The sequence below is a fragment of the Quercus lobata genome, chromosome 5 (assembly GCF_001633185.2).
Source record: "Quercus lobata isolate SW786 chromosome 5, ValleyOak3.0 Primary Assembly, whole genome shotgun sequence".
Taxonomy (NCBI): Eukaryota; Viridiplantae; Streptophyta; class Magnoliopsida; order Fagales; family Fagaceae; genus Quercus; species Quercus lobata.
Genome location: NC_044908.1, coordinates 12,863,226 through 12,882,224, shown reverse-complemented (window position 1 = coordinate 12,882,224; position 18,999 = coordinate 12,863,226). Strand labels below are relative to the sequence as shown.

The window sequence follows — 18,999 nt, the reverse complement described above, 5'->3', positions numbered from 1 at the left end:
AGTTGTTGTATATGTTGCAAAACGGTGCCGTATTGATTAAATTCATTAACACCTCGTTTAAGTCACACGACTTCGTTTCAAAGGAATCCAACAGACCAAGGGGAAAAGCATAAGGATTTTGTAGCATTTTTCTCACATCCAACATATATGTAGCATTTTTCAGAGTCATGAGTCATGATGACCATGGAAATATGGAATCCATGGCATTTTTCATAGGTATGACCCAACCAGCTTTGTTACCCACAAACACTTAATTTAGTAATTTATTCAACTTTTATCAGTAATAAATTATTCTTTTAGCCTTATAATGGCTTAAGTGACTTTTAAATAAAATTTTATTTCCAGAAGCACACCATTTTAAATATGTGCTTCCAAACTAATATCGGATTAAAAAAATATGTTGGTCTACGTAATGCATTAAATTTACTCCAGATGGATCTCCTTCATTGGAGACGTATAGAATTATTCATTCAAATCCAATAAAAATAAATTTAGTGGCACAAATAATCAAGAAGCTAAAAGCAAAATCATGTGCTTAAGTTAACTGATAATAATAATTTTGTGCTATTGGAATGATTTAAATCCCGGAATTAACCCCACAATGGAGGTGGCAATCAATAAGCCACAAGGATAGTGGTAATTAATTAAATAATTGTGAATTCATTCCAGTAATATGTCACATTCTTAATGTATACTAATGAAACAATCTTATAACTCTTACCAATTTATCTTGTCTGATTTTTTTTTCCTCATCACATGTTATAATTATAACTAATTTTCCTAAATATTAATAATATTATATTCAATAAAATAAGTATTGCACATGCGACATATATAAATATATATAAAACTTTCCACAAGTTATTTCAAAATAAAATTATAACATTATCATCCAAGAGATTGACTAATTAATCACATGATTACAACACAAATGAAAGAAGTGTAAGTGAACTTTTTATTTCACAATAGAGCATGATAATTATTATTCATAACCAAAATACACAAACATTGATACAAATAGGTATTATCAATACAACCACCAAAGATTTCCATAGAAGTCTAACGACACATACGGTTCAGAAGCCTTTTTAGGGTATTTAAAGCAAAATAATAATACCAATATATACGATCCTCAATCAAATTGAAGCATTGTTGCCACCAATGAGAATTAATATAAAGAACACTAGCAACACCCAAAAAGAAGATGACGTAAGATACTGAAAAACTAGTAGAGAAAACTAGAAGATCAACTTGATACCATTTTCCATCACTTGTCTTTGAGGATTTTTGTGGTGATGGAGGTGACTCATCTATCTCAGTGCAGTTTTTCTCCAGTGGTGGACCACAAAGAAATGGATTTCCTTCATAGCTGCTCTTTCCAAATGTTCCAAATTGTGCTGTAAAGTCTGGAAGTTTACCTGATAAATTGTTGTAAGACACATTGAAAATTTCAAGAGAGTTTATATCAATCAACGTTGAAGGAATTTCCCCACTCAAATTGTTGTGAGAAAGGTCTAAGCTCTCTAATTGAGTCAAATTTGAGAACGAATTTGGAATAGGACCTGTCAATTGATTGTGAGACAAGTTTAGTCCATGTAGTGAAGATAATTGTCCTAGCTTTGGTGGGATTTCACCTATTAGCTCGTTTAATGACAAATCCAATGCAGACATCAAATCAAGGTTGAGACCCTTGTACAAGTCAGCCCTATATTTCGTCACAATCTCAATCTCAACTTGTTCATAGAAGTGCGAAAATGACCCTTCAATTTGAAAATCCCTATTTAGAAGAGCTTTATATGGGAAGAAAGAATCTGCTATCCAAAAAGAAACACTAGATGTATAGACAAAATCACTAGCAGCTAGCTTCCCAAAGGATATGTTGTTAAAGCAGTACGGTATTGACCCAGAAAAAGAGTTACTAGAAAGATCCATTATGTCTATCCTCTTTAACCGACACAACTGTTTTGAAATCACACCACTAAAATGATTGCCACTTAACGAAAGCACTTTTAAGTTGGAAAGTCCATCAATTTCATCAGGGATGCTGCTGATAAAGCAATTATCTCTAATGTCCAATGTCACAAGAGATGATGAATTCAGAATAGCTTTTGGTAATGACCCTGTGAGTTTGTTCCCTTGCAAAAGTAAGTGACTAACATCTTGGAGATTCAAGCAAGAAGGTAACAATCCTGAAAGCAAGTTATGAGAAAGGTTTATTATACTAGATGAAGGTAGTCCACATGGAATCTGGCCTTCGAAAAAGTTGTTACTCAAATCAACAACCACTCTTGGTGACGTACTATAGTTTACTATCCATATTGGAATTGAACCTGTCATGTGGTTGTTGCTAATATTTAGGAACATCTCGACATTTAGGGGTACAACTGGAAGAGTGCCTGTGAAATTATTATTTTGCAATTCTAAAGCTACCAAGGATAGGTTGAAGTGCTTTGAGAAAATCTCACCATGAAAGTTATTATTAGATAACCTCAAAATACCCAAGGAAGCGCAATTGGCAACCAATTCCATTGGTACCTCTCCATAAAATTTATTGAAGGACAAGTCCAAAAGTTTTAAATTACTCATGTCACCTATTGAGGATGGAAGATTACCTTCAACATGATTTTGGGATAAATTTAGATATAGTAATTTTGGAATCCTCTTTCCGATATTTTTTTGAAGTTTCCCATCAAAGTGATTGTCTGAGAGATCCAACCAACGAAGATTCGTGTAGTGATCTGATGGCAAATGAAACTCGCCCGTGAAAGAGTTACTTCGGAGATTTAACCGTTGTAGTCCAGTATTGTTTTCAAGCAACCATATGGGGAAGCTTCCATTCAAGTTATTGTGAGATATATCAACGACTTCCAATTCATGTTGGTCCAAGAGAAACTTAGGAAAGTTGCCAGTGGGGTTGTTGAGATTACAATTAGACAGTACTAAGACCTTTAATTGAAACAAAGGGTCCCAACTGTGATTCTCAATCTCTATATCAAGTTTGTTGTTATCACTCAAAAATTGAATCTCCTTAAGCTTAGAGTGATTAGCAAATAAGCTGAATGAGAATAAACCTTCAAAAAGATTATAACTCAAATCAATGTACTCAAGGGATGTTAGGCTGGCTATTGGAGATGAAGACAAGTTTCCATTGAACCGGTTGCTAGATATATCTAAGTACGAAAGAGATGTCAAATTGTTTAGGCATGGAGGAAGCATCCCTTCAAAGCCATTACCAACAAGCTCTATCTCTTCAAGTTTCTTCAGCGCACAAAACTCTATCAAAAGAAATAAACGATTAGCGGTGTCTATCCTAAACTTGTGCCACCGAAAAAATCAACAACACAACCTAATTAATATATGAAATCGCGCTCAATAAGATTTGACGCTTTTTTTTCTTTTCTTTTTTTTGAGAAAAAAGATTTGAGGATTAAGAAAGACAAATTTAAGTCAAATATTCTCTTATATTTTGATATCAATTTAATATTGTTTATATAAATTTATATATTATAAGTTTTTACTTCAATTCATTACTATTGTTTTTTAGATGTAAAATTACTAATTAAATTTTTGTATTCAAATTTTTTCTTTTGAGAAGAATTGTATTCAAGTTTTGTTAACAACTTATTTATTATTGATATTATGTCTAATGCTCTGAATTTTTTTTTGTTATAATTGATTTTATGTAGGAGCTAAGTTTAGATGTGAAATAGAAAAAGAGTAACTAAGCATTGTCACTTTTCAAAAAAAAAGAAAATTTATGTGACATGATTTATTTAAAATTGTTACAAAATATAAATATTTTACTACTATAGGGCCAGAATTATGGGACCTTATTCTATACGGCTGCCTTAGGCAAATTGGCTCAAGTACGAATTAACAAATGGTAGAGTAGGTCCTGTGGGATTAAAATGATTTTTTTTTTTTTTTGGGGGGGGGGGGTTTTTTTTTTTTTGGGGGGGGGGGGGGGGTGTTAAGAGGGGAGTATAATAATTTCTACTTCCAGAAAAAGTGGATGGTCAAATGTTATGCTTCCAAGTTGCAGCAAATAAAGATTGATCTATATCAAATTACTAACCATTTTCTTTCAATTGCTCTCACACTAACCAAAATTGTAAATGACTGATTTCATAGTAGATTCTCACCTGGAGTGTTTAAAGTTCCATTGAGTCCAATATTAGATAATGATATAGCCTTGAGAGAAGATAACGCTCCAATATATGGAGTAATGCTTCCAGTGAAAGCATTATCACTCAAATCTAAAATCTCCAAACTGCTGAAATTTGCCATATCTACCAGGAAAATTGATGACAGTATGTTAGGAGAAAGTATTTAAAATGGCTTCCATTAAGGAGATTAATAGAGGGAAAATCAATAAAAATAGATGTTGGAATGTTTACCCTTGAATGGTAGGCTTCCATTAAGGCCACAAGCTTGCAAGATAAGGACCTCCAAGTTGCTTAGATAAACCAGTTCTACATCACCGGTGAAGAGATATTCAAAATTTCATATATAAGCTTGAAACTAATAGTACAGAAGAAAGATCGAGTAGAACTAAACACTTCTATATTGGAATGGACACAAATTTCGGTTAAAATGCTCTTTGAATATTGAAGGCATACTACTACGTACTATCATTTGTATATATCGAAAGGATTAGTTATTGCACTGAAGCATTTTGTGCCTTTTAACACAGAGAGTAAATTTTGATAACGGTAAATATTGGTTATTAGATTTCAGTTTTGTGTAAACTTTTTCATGGTATTCTTGCGAAGAAAATTCAGATATACACGTACCTTTGCTAGAAAGAGGCCAGAGATTATTCGAACTTAAATCCAAAGATTTAAGAACTGGGAGGGCACCCAAGGATCTTAAAATTTTATTGTCAAAGTCGTTCTCCGCTAAATTTAAGTGTGTTAGCTTTCTCAGTTTAGACAAGAAATCAGATTCTGAAAAAGAAAAAAAAAAATCCATTGTTAAATTTATCAACGAAATGCAGAAAGTCATTCTCAAAAAAAAAAAAAAAAAAAAAAAAAAAAGGAAAAAGTGTCACATCATGTTATGCCTTAGCACAATAATTGTAAAACAAGAAAAAAAATGCATTGATTAATTGAGCTATAAAGAATCAAATATGTTTTCTGGAACAGTCATTACCACACACCCCTATCCATCCTTTTTGTTTTTTGGATTAGTGCGAAGTTTTATGATTGTGCTCTTATCATATAAATATGAATTTTTGACAATTGTATATGCCTTTCTTATTTTTGAAGACAGAGAGTCAGAGACCAAGGCTATGTCAAAAGCCCAAACGTTATAGATGTTGCAATGTTGGTAGTAGCTGTTAAAGAAAAGATAAAGCACCGGTAATAGTAGCAATTAATATAAATAAAATAAAGGTATTAAATTTGTAAATATTAGCAAAATCAACTAAAATATCTAAAAAAAATGAACCAAACTTTCAATTAAATTTTCATGATATTATAAGGTTAACATAAAATAGTACATTATAAGGTTAATAGAATATAATATAACATAAATAAGCTTGAATAAATATTGTATAATAATCCTTCAAGTACAAATTATTTATTAAATATAAATCACTTTTAAATTAAATTCATATATAGTAAATTCCTATGCAAAGGTATTATTCTTAAATCACAAGTTAATTTAGCAGTGAAAATAAATTTAGTAATATTTAATACATTGAGATAGAGGTGATATGGAAGAATGGAAATTATAAATCATGTCAATCTAATATAAATTTAATAATACTTCATATTAGTTTGCAAAGAGCTTGACTGGTCTGTTGGTCATGGTAGCAGCCATAGTGTTCATAGTCTCAGGTTCAACTCCTAGCAACGCCTTTATCAAATTTTTTCAAATTAAATATAATTAATGCCCTATCCATCTTTTTTTATTTATTTTTTGGATAGGTGTGAAGTTTTATGATTGTAAGCCATAGGAATGCACACTTATCATATAAATATGAATTGTTGGCAATTGTATTTGCCTTTCTTGTTTATGAAGCCAGAGACCAAGTCTAAGTCAAAGCCTGTTAGTAGCTGTTAAAGAAAAGATAAAGCACCGGTAATAGTAGCAATTAGTGATAAAGCATGAGTAAGGGACAATAATAAAACAAGTAAGATTTTACAATCTAATTTTACGAACAATTATTTGTAAGAAAAAACAAGTAATGAACTATATAAAATACAATTTATTTATTAACTTTTTGTAACGATTGGCAATTATTCCCATCATTTCGTGTTCTTGAGAACTGGTTTGGTGGTCATAACACACAAGTAAAAAGCAATAAAATACTATGTGTAAAGAAATTATTCAATAACCAAAGGAAAACTAAAATAATTATTTGTGTTGTTACACGTTCAAAGAGTTGGGCACTTTGACTTCAAAAAGAAAAACAAAAAAAGAGTTAGGCCATTTTGACTTAAAAGAAGAAGAAGAGATTAGGCCATTTTGACTTAAAAGAAGAAAAAGAAGAAGAAGAGTTGGGTCATTTTGCGGTGTGTATTGTAATGTAAGTTTTTCAAAAATTCTTTTTGCTCTACCCTTATGTGTTTATACTAACTAGGTAAGTTCCCACATTGAAAGTTTTGTGTTACATGTTTAAGAGTTGAGCCTTTTTGAGTATGCACTGTATTATAAGTTTTTCAAAAATCTCATTCCCCTCTACTCCTCTATAAGACTCTCAATTTCACTTTTTTTTTTTCTTTCTTTTTTTTGGGGTCATTTCAAAAGCTACGACATGAAATTCAAACGAGATTATCGATTTTATATTAAAAGAATATATTTTGACAACTTAATATTCAAAACTACTTTTATATATAAGCATATGAATCAAACTCTAAGCTGTTCTCTGTTATTACAACGTAGGTACTTCAAAAATATAACTAAAAGATTTGAATTTGAGAATGGACGAGTTTGGTACACAAGTAGTTTCTCCACCTTACATACACTAGGTCTAAAATATTGATATTCTTTTTCTTACTAATATTCACATGTTACATATAACTAGCTTTTGAGATCTATTCTATATCAACCATTCACTTTCTTTTGTTTTTACACTCTTATTCAATTTTAGAAGATTAAAAAGTAAAACTAATAAATTGTCAAAGTTCGATTTCATAGTAGATTCTTTACCTTGAATGGGAAAAGTTCCAATAAGTCCAACAAAATATAATGATATAGGCTTGAGAAAAATAATGCTCCGATATATGGAGAAATACTTCCAGAGAAATAATTTAAACTCAAATCTAAAATCTCTAAACTGCTGAAGTTGGCCATATCCACAAGAAGAATTGATGATAGATAGTGTCAAGAGAAAATATTTAAAGTATTGGCTTATACTAAAAGAACTTCTTGTCACGAGAAAATTATTCTTGTAGTTAAAATAGATGATAGGAATGTTTACCCTTAAATAGCAAGCTTCCATTAAGACGATTTCCTCTCAAGTTGAGGACCTCCAAGTTGCTTAGATTAACTGGTTCTACATCACCGGTGAAGAGATATCCATTTGTCAGATTGAAACTAACAGTATGGAGGGAAGATGCAGTAGAATAACACATTTCATATTTTAATGGACAAAAAAATTGGGCTAAAATGCACAGTAAATATTGAAGGCATACTGCCGCAATCATTTGCATGTATCAAGCATTTTGTTTTGCACAGAAGCATTTTGTGCTTTTTAAATGAAGAAAGTAAATGTCAATAAAGGTAAAGTTGGTTAGTAAATTTCTGTTTTGTCTAAACTTATTCATGGTATTCTTGAGGAAGAAAATTTAAATATGCACTTACCGTTGCTAAAAAGAGGCCCTTCCATGATATTGAAACTTAGGTCCAAATATTTAAGAACTGGGAGGGCACCTAAGAATCTTAAATTTTCCTTGCCAAATTCATTCCAACTTAAGTTTAAGAATATATGTTGATAGCTTAATATTCAAAATTACTTTTATATATAAGCATATGAATCAAACTTTAAGCTGTTTTCTGTTATTACAACAATATAACTAAAAAATTTGAGTTTGAGAAGGGATGAATTTGGTACACCAATTGTTTCTCCACCTTATACACCATGTCTAAAATGTGGGTATTTTATTTTTCAAATGTGGAAAGTAGATACTAATATTCACATGTTACACACACATATATATATAAAACTAGCTTTTGAACAGTACTTGGCATGGTTTTTATTTATTTATTTAAATGAAATGCTATAATATAACAAAGTAGTATAATAGGGTATTTTTTTCATAAGAATATTTCATTTTAGATGTATTGAACTATCAATTTTTAAAATAATTCATTTATCGTATCCTTTTGCAAAACCAACCAAAAGAAAAGTGTTTTTATTTTTATTTTTTTTAAATAAAATAAAAGATTTCATGTTGTTTTCTTAATATAACTAATAAAAACGTTGTGTTCTCTACATATAGTAACGAATAAAAAAATTAATTCCTTTTTGTTCAAGATTTTGATATTATGGAAAAAATTTGTGCTCTATATATTATAACAAATAAAAAAGAAATTAATTTCCTTTTTGTTCAAAAATTTATGATCTTTTAGAATTATAAACAAATATGCTATAGATAAAATATAGTGAGATTTTCCCAACCATGATAGTTAAAGAAGGTAAAAGAGAAGTAGATTTTTGATGTTATATTTACCCCCAAACCACTGCATTTGGAATCATTCTCACTAATTCATATCCCCCAAATCTTCAATTAAAAGCTTTGGATCTATTTTTGAATTTCAACGCTAATTTGTCAAAATCTTTAATTAAATATTTAAGCAAAGCAATGCATATGCAATACATATGATTTTGTTAATTGATTTTGTTTTGGCATTTAGTTAAAATCTTCAATTAAAGAATTTTGATTTGGTAATTAGTTGATTATTAAATTGTTGACGAAATGGTCTTAGCAATTAGTAATTCTCTTGTGCAGACCCAGTATCCAAAAAAAGCAATACAAATGGAAGAAAGCAATTGCAATAAATATTAAATATTAAATCAAGATTTCGGTGCAAGTATGATCTCTTGGACTGCAAAAAAACACCTCTAATATTACATACAATCATGATCTAAATAAAAAAAGATGACAAATGTACTCAACTTACATGATCAAAAACAAAAAGGAATGCAACAGGTTTAGGACAAAAAGGGTCCTGTTTAACCATCATTGCTCAATTTAGTACTAATGAAGGCACAGAAAATTTTGTGTAAGTAAAGGCTTAATCGTCTTGGAACTGTATTGTCAAACAAATGAAGATTTAGCATTAACACCAGAAACATGGTATAACAACCTGGAAAACAATATTAAGCAAATAGGATGGAGCCAAAAATAGCTGACACAATGATGATTCACTAATTACGGTCCAACAAAAATGATATCCAGCTCTAATTTTGAAATTGTTTTTTATTAGAAAATTTTATTTCATCAATATTAAATATAATGTGCAACTGCGCTCTGTTATATCCTTAATAACAGAGCCAACCGCCATCAACATTTTTTTTTCTTTACTTCGTAGTTGTACGTGTTTTATTATTATTATTATTATTTATTAACAATGCTAGGCGCAAACTGGGTTTGATGAAATCAGATATAAATAATAAGAGAATTTGCAAGGACTGTCGCACCATTTTATTTGGTTTTAACAAACGTTGAGAGAGGGTAATTAAGAAGCAAGATGGAAACATTTTATGTGTCTCTTAATCAATGCATACGGCAAATTGGAAATAACGTGTTATATTTTGGAGTGATGTAAACATATGATGTTATATGGAAAACAATGATTTGTTCATAAATATTTGACACATCATAATGAGGCTCCTTAAATACTTCTAAATAAATTATCATTATATATATTTGACATATGTAAAGTTTATTTTCTAAATATTTGTATTTAAAGTTTAGAGTAAATGAGATTTCAAAAAAAAAAAAAAAAGTTTAAAATAGAGAGAAATTATATCTAATCTAATGATTAAAATGACTCGCCCTCTAAAATAAATTTAATTAATCAAATTGAGAGTAGATGACCAACTATAATATTTTAAATTTGATTTGGGATATTTAATCAAATAGAATTACCTTGATCCCAAGCCTTTCGTATTAAGCGTAAAGTTCTTTTGTGTTTGTGTTTGTGTGTGTGTTTTGGGGGTGGGGTGTATGATAGCTCACATACCTTCATTTCCTAACCAGCCAGAAATTCCGTTGTAAGATAAATCAAGAATTCTTAGCTCCTTGAAAGGCTGCAACAAGGAAATATTTAGGAACCAAGTCCCCTCCCCATAATCTTGCTCTTTGTTTATATTGGAGAGCGTGAGATTGATCACATGACCAGTGGTGGTGCTACAGTTGACCCGCTCCCAACTACAACACTCACCCTTTGTTTCATAAACCCAAGTTGGAAGAAGGGGCTTGGTATAATTAGTGTGGGATTTTAGAAAGGCTTTCAATTCTAGGAGACCCGTCCTCTCTTCCTCAATACAAGCTCTGTGCTCATGAATTTGAACACATAGTAATAAAGCCCACAGCAAAGACTTCACTAAAGGCCACCCCATTGAGAAATTGTGTGAAACACCTTTCATTTCTAGCTAAACCAGCTTGTGTGTAACAGTGTAAGTACCCAAGATAAGAAAGTTACAAGTCCATGAGCCTTTATATAGAGAAAGTTAGAAGGTTTTCTTATTTAAATCCATAATTTATAAGATAAACTAAAATATCCAATTTTTCCAATGGGTTGGTTAAAAAAATTTATTATTAGTGGAATAGTTCGTTAATGTCACACATCTTGATTTAGTCTAGTTTGAAGATTGGCTTGTAGATCAGTCACAACTCGCAATGTCTATCTAATCTTTCTTCCTTAAAATTGACTAGTTTTCAGTTGCTAATGGAATCCATTATGAGTGTTTAATAACGTAGTATATGTTATAAAAAATAAAAATAAAAACAAAGATAGCGGCATGGTTTTAGGAAATTTTTATTAATTTGAGATAAGTATGAAATTTTTTTTTTCTTTCTAATCATATGTTTTACAGAATCTTGTACTAGGGATTTTTTTTTTTTTTTTTTTTTTGGTTTTGCCTGCACTTATTTTTTGCTAATTACCTGATTGGTGAGACCAAGGGCTAATGGGTTAGATTTTTTTTTTTTTTTTTTTTGAGAAAGTTTCAACCTCTGGCGTCTGCTCCTAATGATAGTTTTTTATCATCAGACCAAGAGCCCAATCACAAATAAAATAAAATATCACCATTTTAAAAGAACAATGCTAGTTTTCTTAAAATAATGATAATAATAATGTTAGGAACACCTAATTATATATTTAAATTCACAACATACTTAAGTGTTATTTTGTAATTAGTGTACTTTTTTTCCCAGCAGCTACTGTAATCATCACAATTTGACATGTAAATATGTTATAAAATTGGGTGTGAGTCTGTCTATGTGGGCGGACTGAAATCAAAAAATTCTCATGAACAACTTTTATTGAATTTTTTTTTTTTTAATATCAATTTTTGCTAATGAACCACTTTGAAAATTAGTTTCATTGCCAATTCACTGGAAAAGAAACCATTTCCGAAACAGTCAGTGCCATTAAAATGGTCTGTTTTTATTAATGAAATGCTACTATCGAGCCCTCTCTCTCACCCTCCCTCCGTTTGTAGTAGGATGGGGCCAACTGGTTGGAAAAAAACAGTAGAAAAATGATGCTGCTTTGACATTTGTTTCCTATCAATTTTTTCTTGAAATTATTTGTTGCATCTAATTCACAATTAATATGTTTGGATCAGGAACTGGTGGAGCCAGAATTTTTATTTAGGGCAGTAAAAATTAAGATTATAAGACAAAGTATAAAAGAATAAATAACTTAAAAATAAGAGCTTAATCTAAATATATAATTTTTTTTTTTGAGAAACTAAATATATAAATTTTAAACATCTAATATGATTCCTTTAAAATAAATTAAGAAAATAATACATAGTTAAAAGTATAGTATTATACCTACAAAGTTGTATACACATAATCTCACTACCTTCGTTTCTTTTAAAAATATATTTAAAATGCAACATTCTTTCTTTATTCTTCTAAGTACTTAAATTTTGGATGTATAGTAAAAATCAAGAATTTAAAGCTATAAAATATTCAAAAAATTTAAAAAAAAAAAAAATAGAGAAAACTTCAAGGTTTTCTATCGTATAGTACTTAAGTAATTTTTTTAAAAATGATTTTGTGGTAAAATATGGGTCCCATTAATTTAAGTCTTTTAAGTTTTTTTCTCCTATTCTTTAAAACTTGTTTTTCTTTTAAATAAAGGCCTTGAAGTTGAGTGCCGTGGGAAGTTATTGAAGAATAAAAAGTGATAAGCCAAACAGAAAGTGCTGTGAGTTCACAACTATTGAAAAGATTGAGATTAGGGAGAAATTATTACATCTCACAGGTCAAGGGTATTATATAGAAAAAGTTTAGAGAAAATAATGAAAACTTCCTTGAGGATTAGTAAACTTGCACTTTGATCCTCTTATTTCTAAAATTTATAGTAGTCTTGATCAAAATTAACTGTCACCTAAATGGTGTCAACAAAAGTAAAAAATAATTCAAAATATGCATTAATAAAAATGGTTCATGTCTCTTTCAGTCTCAAGTTTATTCTCCTCTACTTCACATTCTCCTACTGCCGTGTGATTGCTTGTTAGTCAGTCTCCCACTGGATCAATTTAGTGGTATTAGTATATGTGAATTTAGGATCGATCGCTCAGTTTAGTGAATAATATCATTTTCAAGACCGGCTTGCATGACAGTTGACATGATGACTTGTAATTGGCTTATATCTATTTCTTTCTACAAAAAGATCCAATTTTTCCAACGGGTTGGTGAAAATAATTTATTATTAGCAGAATCAATCGTTAATGTCACGTGTCTTGCTTTAGTCCAGTTTGAAAGATTGGGTTGTAGAAGTCACAACTTACAATGTTCATTTTTCTTCCTTAAAATTGAGTTGTTTGCAGTTATTAATGGAATCCATTATGTGTGTTTAACAACGTAGTATGTGTTTCTCAAAAAAAAAAAATATATATATATATATATATATATTTTCCAACTTATCTCAAATAAAAGTTTCCTAAAACCATGCTACGATTTTTGTTTTCTGTTTTTTTATAACATATTCTACGTTTTTTTTTTTTTTTTTTTTGGAAACTTGTACTAGAGAAAACAGTCTCTTATTATATGGTCTAAACTGAAGTACTGGAAAAGCTTTTTTTTTTTTTTGGTCAAAAGCATTTTCTGTTTTGTTCTGCCTTTGCGTATGTTTTCGCTGATTGGTGGGAGACCAGGGACTAATGGGCCTGCTTTTCTTTTTTAAATCAAAAGAATAATGCTAATGACTACTTAGAAAATTAGTTTCCTTGCCAACTCAATTGAAAGCGGAAAAGAAACTCTCTCAACCTCCCTCTGTTTGTAGATAATGGGGCCAACTGATGAAAAAGCCCATAGAAAAATGATGCTACTTTGACATTTATTTTGATTAATTAAATAGTTTGTAATTCTAGCATTTTTTTTTATTATTAATGATGAGAAAAAGTTATTGAAAATAATTCGATAATTAGGAGAAGGGAGATTTAGAACTACTTAAGTATCTTCACGAGAAAGAATAAAATGTGTCAATTGAGATATAAAGGAAATTGAAAAGATCATACAACAATACATGCGCACACCAATGAATCATATGACAAAAAACATAAATTAATAAACAAAAAAGTAAAGTTCATATGAGTGGACAGTGGGACAGAAAATATAAAAGGAGACATGATTGATAAGGAAGTGGAAAAGAAGTAAGAGAGGCGAAATTTCTGCGAATTCAAATTTTGTTTACCATCTAGAATTGTCTAACCACGTGGAAATGACCTAATGGCGACTCTAGGATTTTTATTTAGAGGGGTCAATAATGGCAGAGCCATGAATTTATTCGCGGGGGAGGTGTGAGTAAAAAATAAATGATATTTTTTTTTTCTGTATATATAACTTTCATGTTATATACAAAACAACTATATTGTACAATAATCTTAAAAAATATTACCATTCGAAAGATCGTTAAGACAACAATCATTGGATGCATAAACGAATAGAATTAAATAACTAATCATACATATTTATCAAATTAATAATAACTTATTATATAATTTATATTTATAAGTTATATCAATTGAATAAAAAAATTATTAAATAAATAAGAATAGTCACACACTTAGGAGTAGGGCTGGGGCTTGGGAGTAAGTGTGAAACTAAGAAAAATAATACTTCAATAATAAAATTTTACTTTTGAAGTGTATAGTTTTTTAAATATGCATGCTATCATTCTCTTGGAATTAGAGTAAATAGTAAAAGATTTTATGGACTTGGAAATGTATAGAGCACTTATCAAAATACTTGATCGGACATAGAGAAAAACTAAGGATCATGTTCAAACTTATATCAATTGGGTTTAACAAAAAATTTAAAGTTAGGGTATTCAAATTTTTATTGTAAGGGTCAAAATAAATTATATATAAATTTTTTTTTTTTGGGGGACCAAGTCAGGGGGTTCATTTGAAGCCCCTGGGTTGGTCTAGGAGCCGCCCCTCCGCCACATGATAAATTAGGACGAATATTTGAAATGTTGCAAGGAATCGATTGAAATGTTGCAAGGGACACAACCATACTAGTTTAGTAATTTATATGAAATCAGTCGACCTTACAAATCCGTATAGTACAAATCCATTAATTTTGATGATTATGACATGTTTCATTTAGTTTTTTTTTTTTTTTTTTGGGATAAATATTGATTTTAGTATGTGAAGAATGTATATTATATGAATTGAACTGTGGTCCAAGAATTGAACTATGGAGAAGACAAATTTGGAATAGGAATAGATCTATTTACAAATTTGATTTTATTTTTGGCTATCAATACCATGATCAAAGATCTTTGTTCAAGTTGGATAATTTTCTCCTCCAACAAGTGGTTGTGTTACTAGCAATGTGCTGGGAGACTATCATCACTATGAAGGAAGGATTAGACGCATTCTCCGCCATTGATTAGCAGCTTGCTTGTCAAAAGTGCTCATATTGCAGCAATAGTATTAATGTTGGAAGTCATAGATGAGCAAAATCAGAGCTATATCATGTGAAAAGTCACACTCTCTAAATAGATCGAATTTGAGATCGATATATATATATTGAACAAGAGAAAAAAAATTATATTATGATTAAGCTCTTCTATTTATACACTAATCCAAGACTAAAAGAAAAGGGAAAAATATCACTAACCCCCAAAACCAGAGCTAACGGCTTTGTTACAGACTCCACTAATTTTACATTTGACCAATTATACTAACAAAACTTCTATAAGCCTCATGTGATCTTCTCGTGAGTCACTTAAGCCACGCAACACTGTTCTTAATGTACATGTGCACACGTGTAAATTTGAAGCATTTGACGACATATACCGTTTGCTTTAATAACATGTTTTCATCATTACCCGATGCCGTTTGATACTCAAGTCTCTTCTTTCCTTTAAAATGCCTATAAACACCCTGAGCATTCAGAATCAGGCGATTGAGAGTTGAGACCCACTATGACTAAAAAAAAAACACATCCTAAATATAGGCTGTCTCAAACTCTCCGAATTAAGCAATATTTGCTGTTTGAATTATGTTTTCATTTACATCCTAAAAAATGAGACAAGTTTACGAAATTAAGTAACATTATAGCCTAAAACATATGCAACGGAAAAGCATTTGTATCAGTTAAATAAATTATATGGGTAACCAAGTGCAGTGGAATAATCTTATAGAATGTTTCTAACTTTGTTCAATAAAATATTGCATGGAGGACTTTTAGTAGGCATTATAGAAGAATCATCAGTGGATGTTATTGATTACTAAAGAAAAGACACGACAAGACGTGGAAAGTTATGACCAACACCTAGTTGAAACGAGAGATTGTGATTTGTGTACTTTAAAAGATTCAATAGAACACATTACACACTTCTGCACAAAGTGAAAGAATTTGCAAAAGAATAAATGATAGAGGAGATATTGCAATTATAAATACCATAGCAAAAGATTATTAAACTTGGACCGGTCTGGCCGGTCAGATTGGAAATCCAGCGAACTGACACTTAGATTGGACTGGGTTTTTAAATAGACCATCTATACACAAAATCTAGTCTAACCAAGGCAAACCTGGCCGGTTTGTGGCAGCCTTTGTAACTCGGATAGGTTTTTAATGTTAATGTAATAAAATTTTGTAGGCGTTTATTAATGATGAGCAAAATTGTGAATACCATAGCAAAAGTTGTTTCAATTTAAGAAAATTAAATATTTTAATAACAATTAATACATGTATATTATTTTAAAATTATTTCTTTAAGAGCCATAATAAATGTAAACTAATTTACAGCCTAATATGTTAGCGGATAATGTATTCACCAATTACCAAGGATGTCAATACCGTACCGGAGGCCGTACCGGTTTGGTCACCGGTACGATATATTTCAGATACCGGTCAATACCGATGTACCGTTTCGGATTTACCGCTATTTTTTATATTTATAAATATAAATATATATATATATAAATAAATAAATAAATATATATATATATATATATATATGTATGTATGTATGTGTTTGTGTATATATATATTATAATAAATATAAAAGTTTACCATAAAACATTTCCTCAATTTAGAACTAATTATTCATGATTTTAGACTTTAGTATCAATTAAAAGGGAAAAAAATAAAAAAATAAAATAGAAAGCTTAAAAATTACCATTGCATACTAAGAAAAAAAATAATACTAATAAGTTGATACAAATAAGTTACCATTTTGTCCTAACAAAAATTCAAAAATTAAAAAATTTAAAAAAAAAAAAAAAAACTTTTTTCTGTACCGGCCGGTACGGCCGGTACGGTACGGTATTGACATCCATGCCAATTACAGCCTTAATCAATCATACATTGTTTCTATAAAAAATAAAAAATTCAATCATATATATATATATATATATTTCTTTCCTTATTTTTGCTTTATAAATAATTCGATAATTAGAAGAAAGGAGATTGGGAACTTAGATATCCCCACTAGAAATAATAAAAGGAGTCGGTTGAGATATAAACCTCTTGGCATCAATTTACATATCTTAAATGATGGGAGAATGAAGAAAATTAAAAAGATCATACCAAGATATAGCACACCAACGAATCATTTGGCAAAGAACATAAATAAATAAAAAATAAAAAAGTAAAGTTCATATGGGTGGATGGTGGGACAAAGAAAATATAAAAGGAGACGTGATTGATAGGGAAGAGAGAAAGAAGAAAAGAAGTACAAGAGCTGAAATTTCAAAGAATCTAAATTGTGTTTAGCATCTAGAATTGTTAAACCGATGGAAATGAACAATACAAGACAAATTAGGACGAATATTTGAAATGGTGCAAGGAACATAATCATACTTGTTTGGTGATTGATATGGAATCCTTTGGCCTTACCCATCGATACAATACAAATCCATTAATTTTGATGATGATGGCACATTTTCTTTTTGTTAAATATATTTTTTAATATGTGGAGAATGTATATCATGAATTGAACTGTGGTCCAAAAATTGAACTATGGAGAAGACAATTTGGAATAAGAATAAATCTATTTACAAATATAATTTTATTTGTCCAAGTTGGATAATTTTCTCCTCTAGCAAGTGGCTGTGTTAATAGCAATGTGCCATGACTATCATCACTATGAAGTAAGGAAGGATTAGAAGCTGTAAGGATTTAGGCCCCTAGAAAATACAATATGTTTAACCTAATTTATAGTCCAAGTATTTACTTAAGTTAATTATTCAGATTTATGTTAAACATTCAACACGTGTCAAACACAATGGAAAAGTAAATAACACAAGATGTGATAACCTAGGAAAATCAATGAAACAACTTGTTTCAAGGTAAAAAAAACCTTGGGGCAACTATCCCAGGAGAACAATCCACTATATCAAATTGAGATTTATAGTTAAGAATACCAATTCGTAGTAAATCTAACATAGTTACCAAACTAGGCTCTAAACTCCACAAACTTATTTGATCTAGATTTGTTCTCACATGATCCGCCTGTTCATGCCTTGATCTTTAGTACACTTGATAGCTGAAGGCTTGGCTACAACTTTACTATGCTGGAACTAACAATATCGATTTGATCTCCGGTAAGTGCTTGATAGAGTTAGAAGGTACAAAATCTCACAAATCTTACAAGAGTAACTCGATCAAGACTTGAAAAATGTGTATTAGGGTTAGTGTTTTTTTTTTTTTTTTTTTTGGAGAAAATTTCAACCTATGACGTTTACTCTTGATAATAACTTTTTATCATTAGGCCAAGACACTAATCAATTTTTAGTGTAAGCGAGGATTGAACCTTAGATCTTTTATTCAACCATCAAACAATATATCAACATTTTAAAAGAATAATGCTAGTTTTCTTAAAATAATGATAATAATAATGTTAGGAACACCTAATTATATATTTAAATTCACAACATACATAAGTGTTATTTTGTAATTGGTGTGCTTTTTTTTTCAACAATTACTGTAATCATCACAAATTGATGTGTAAATATGTTATAAAATTGGGTGTGAGTCTATTTATGTGGGTGGACTGAAATCAAAAAATTCTCGTGAACGAATTTTATTGATTTTTTTTTTAATATCAATTTTTGCTAATGGGCCACTTTGAAAATTAGTTTCATTGCCAATTCACTGGAAAAGAAACCAGCTCTTTCTCTGATAATGGGTGCCAACAGCCAACATATTGGAAAAAAATTCCGATGAAAGTGATGGTGTTTTGCCATTTGTTGCCTGTCCATTTCGGTAACTATTAGTGCCATTAAAATGGTCTGTTTTTATTAATGAAATGCTGCTATCTAGCTCACTCTCTCACCTCCCTCCGTTTGTAGTA

The 18,999-nt window shown here is 30.1% G+C and overlaps 1 protein-coding gene across 1 annotated transcript; it reads right to left on the bottom strand.

Annotated features, from left to right (window-relative positions):
* Window positions 1-982: 982 nt before the first annotated feature.
* Window positions 983-10,625, bottom strand: LOC115988382 (receptor-like protein 56). Its single transcript, XM_031111921.1, has 6 exons — window positions 10,195-10,625; window positions 7,427-7,501; window positions 4,794-4,946; window positions 4,398-4,472; window positions 4,143-4,289; window positions 983-3,275 (listed from the first exon to the last, which is right to left on the bottom strand). Exons 1-6 carry the CDS (start codon window positions 10,598-10,600, stop codon window positions 1,060-1,062), a joined length of 3,072 nt encoding a protein of 1,023 aa, XP_030967781.1. The 5' UTR covers window positions 10,601-10,625; the 3' UTR covers window positions 983-1,059.
* Between the last annotated feature and the right edge of the window lie 8,374 nt (window positions 10,626-18,999).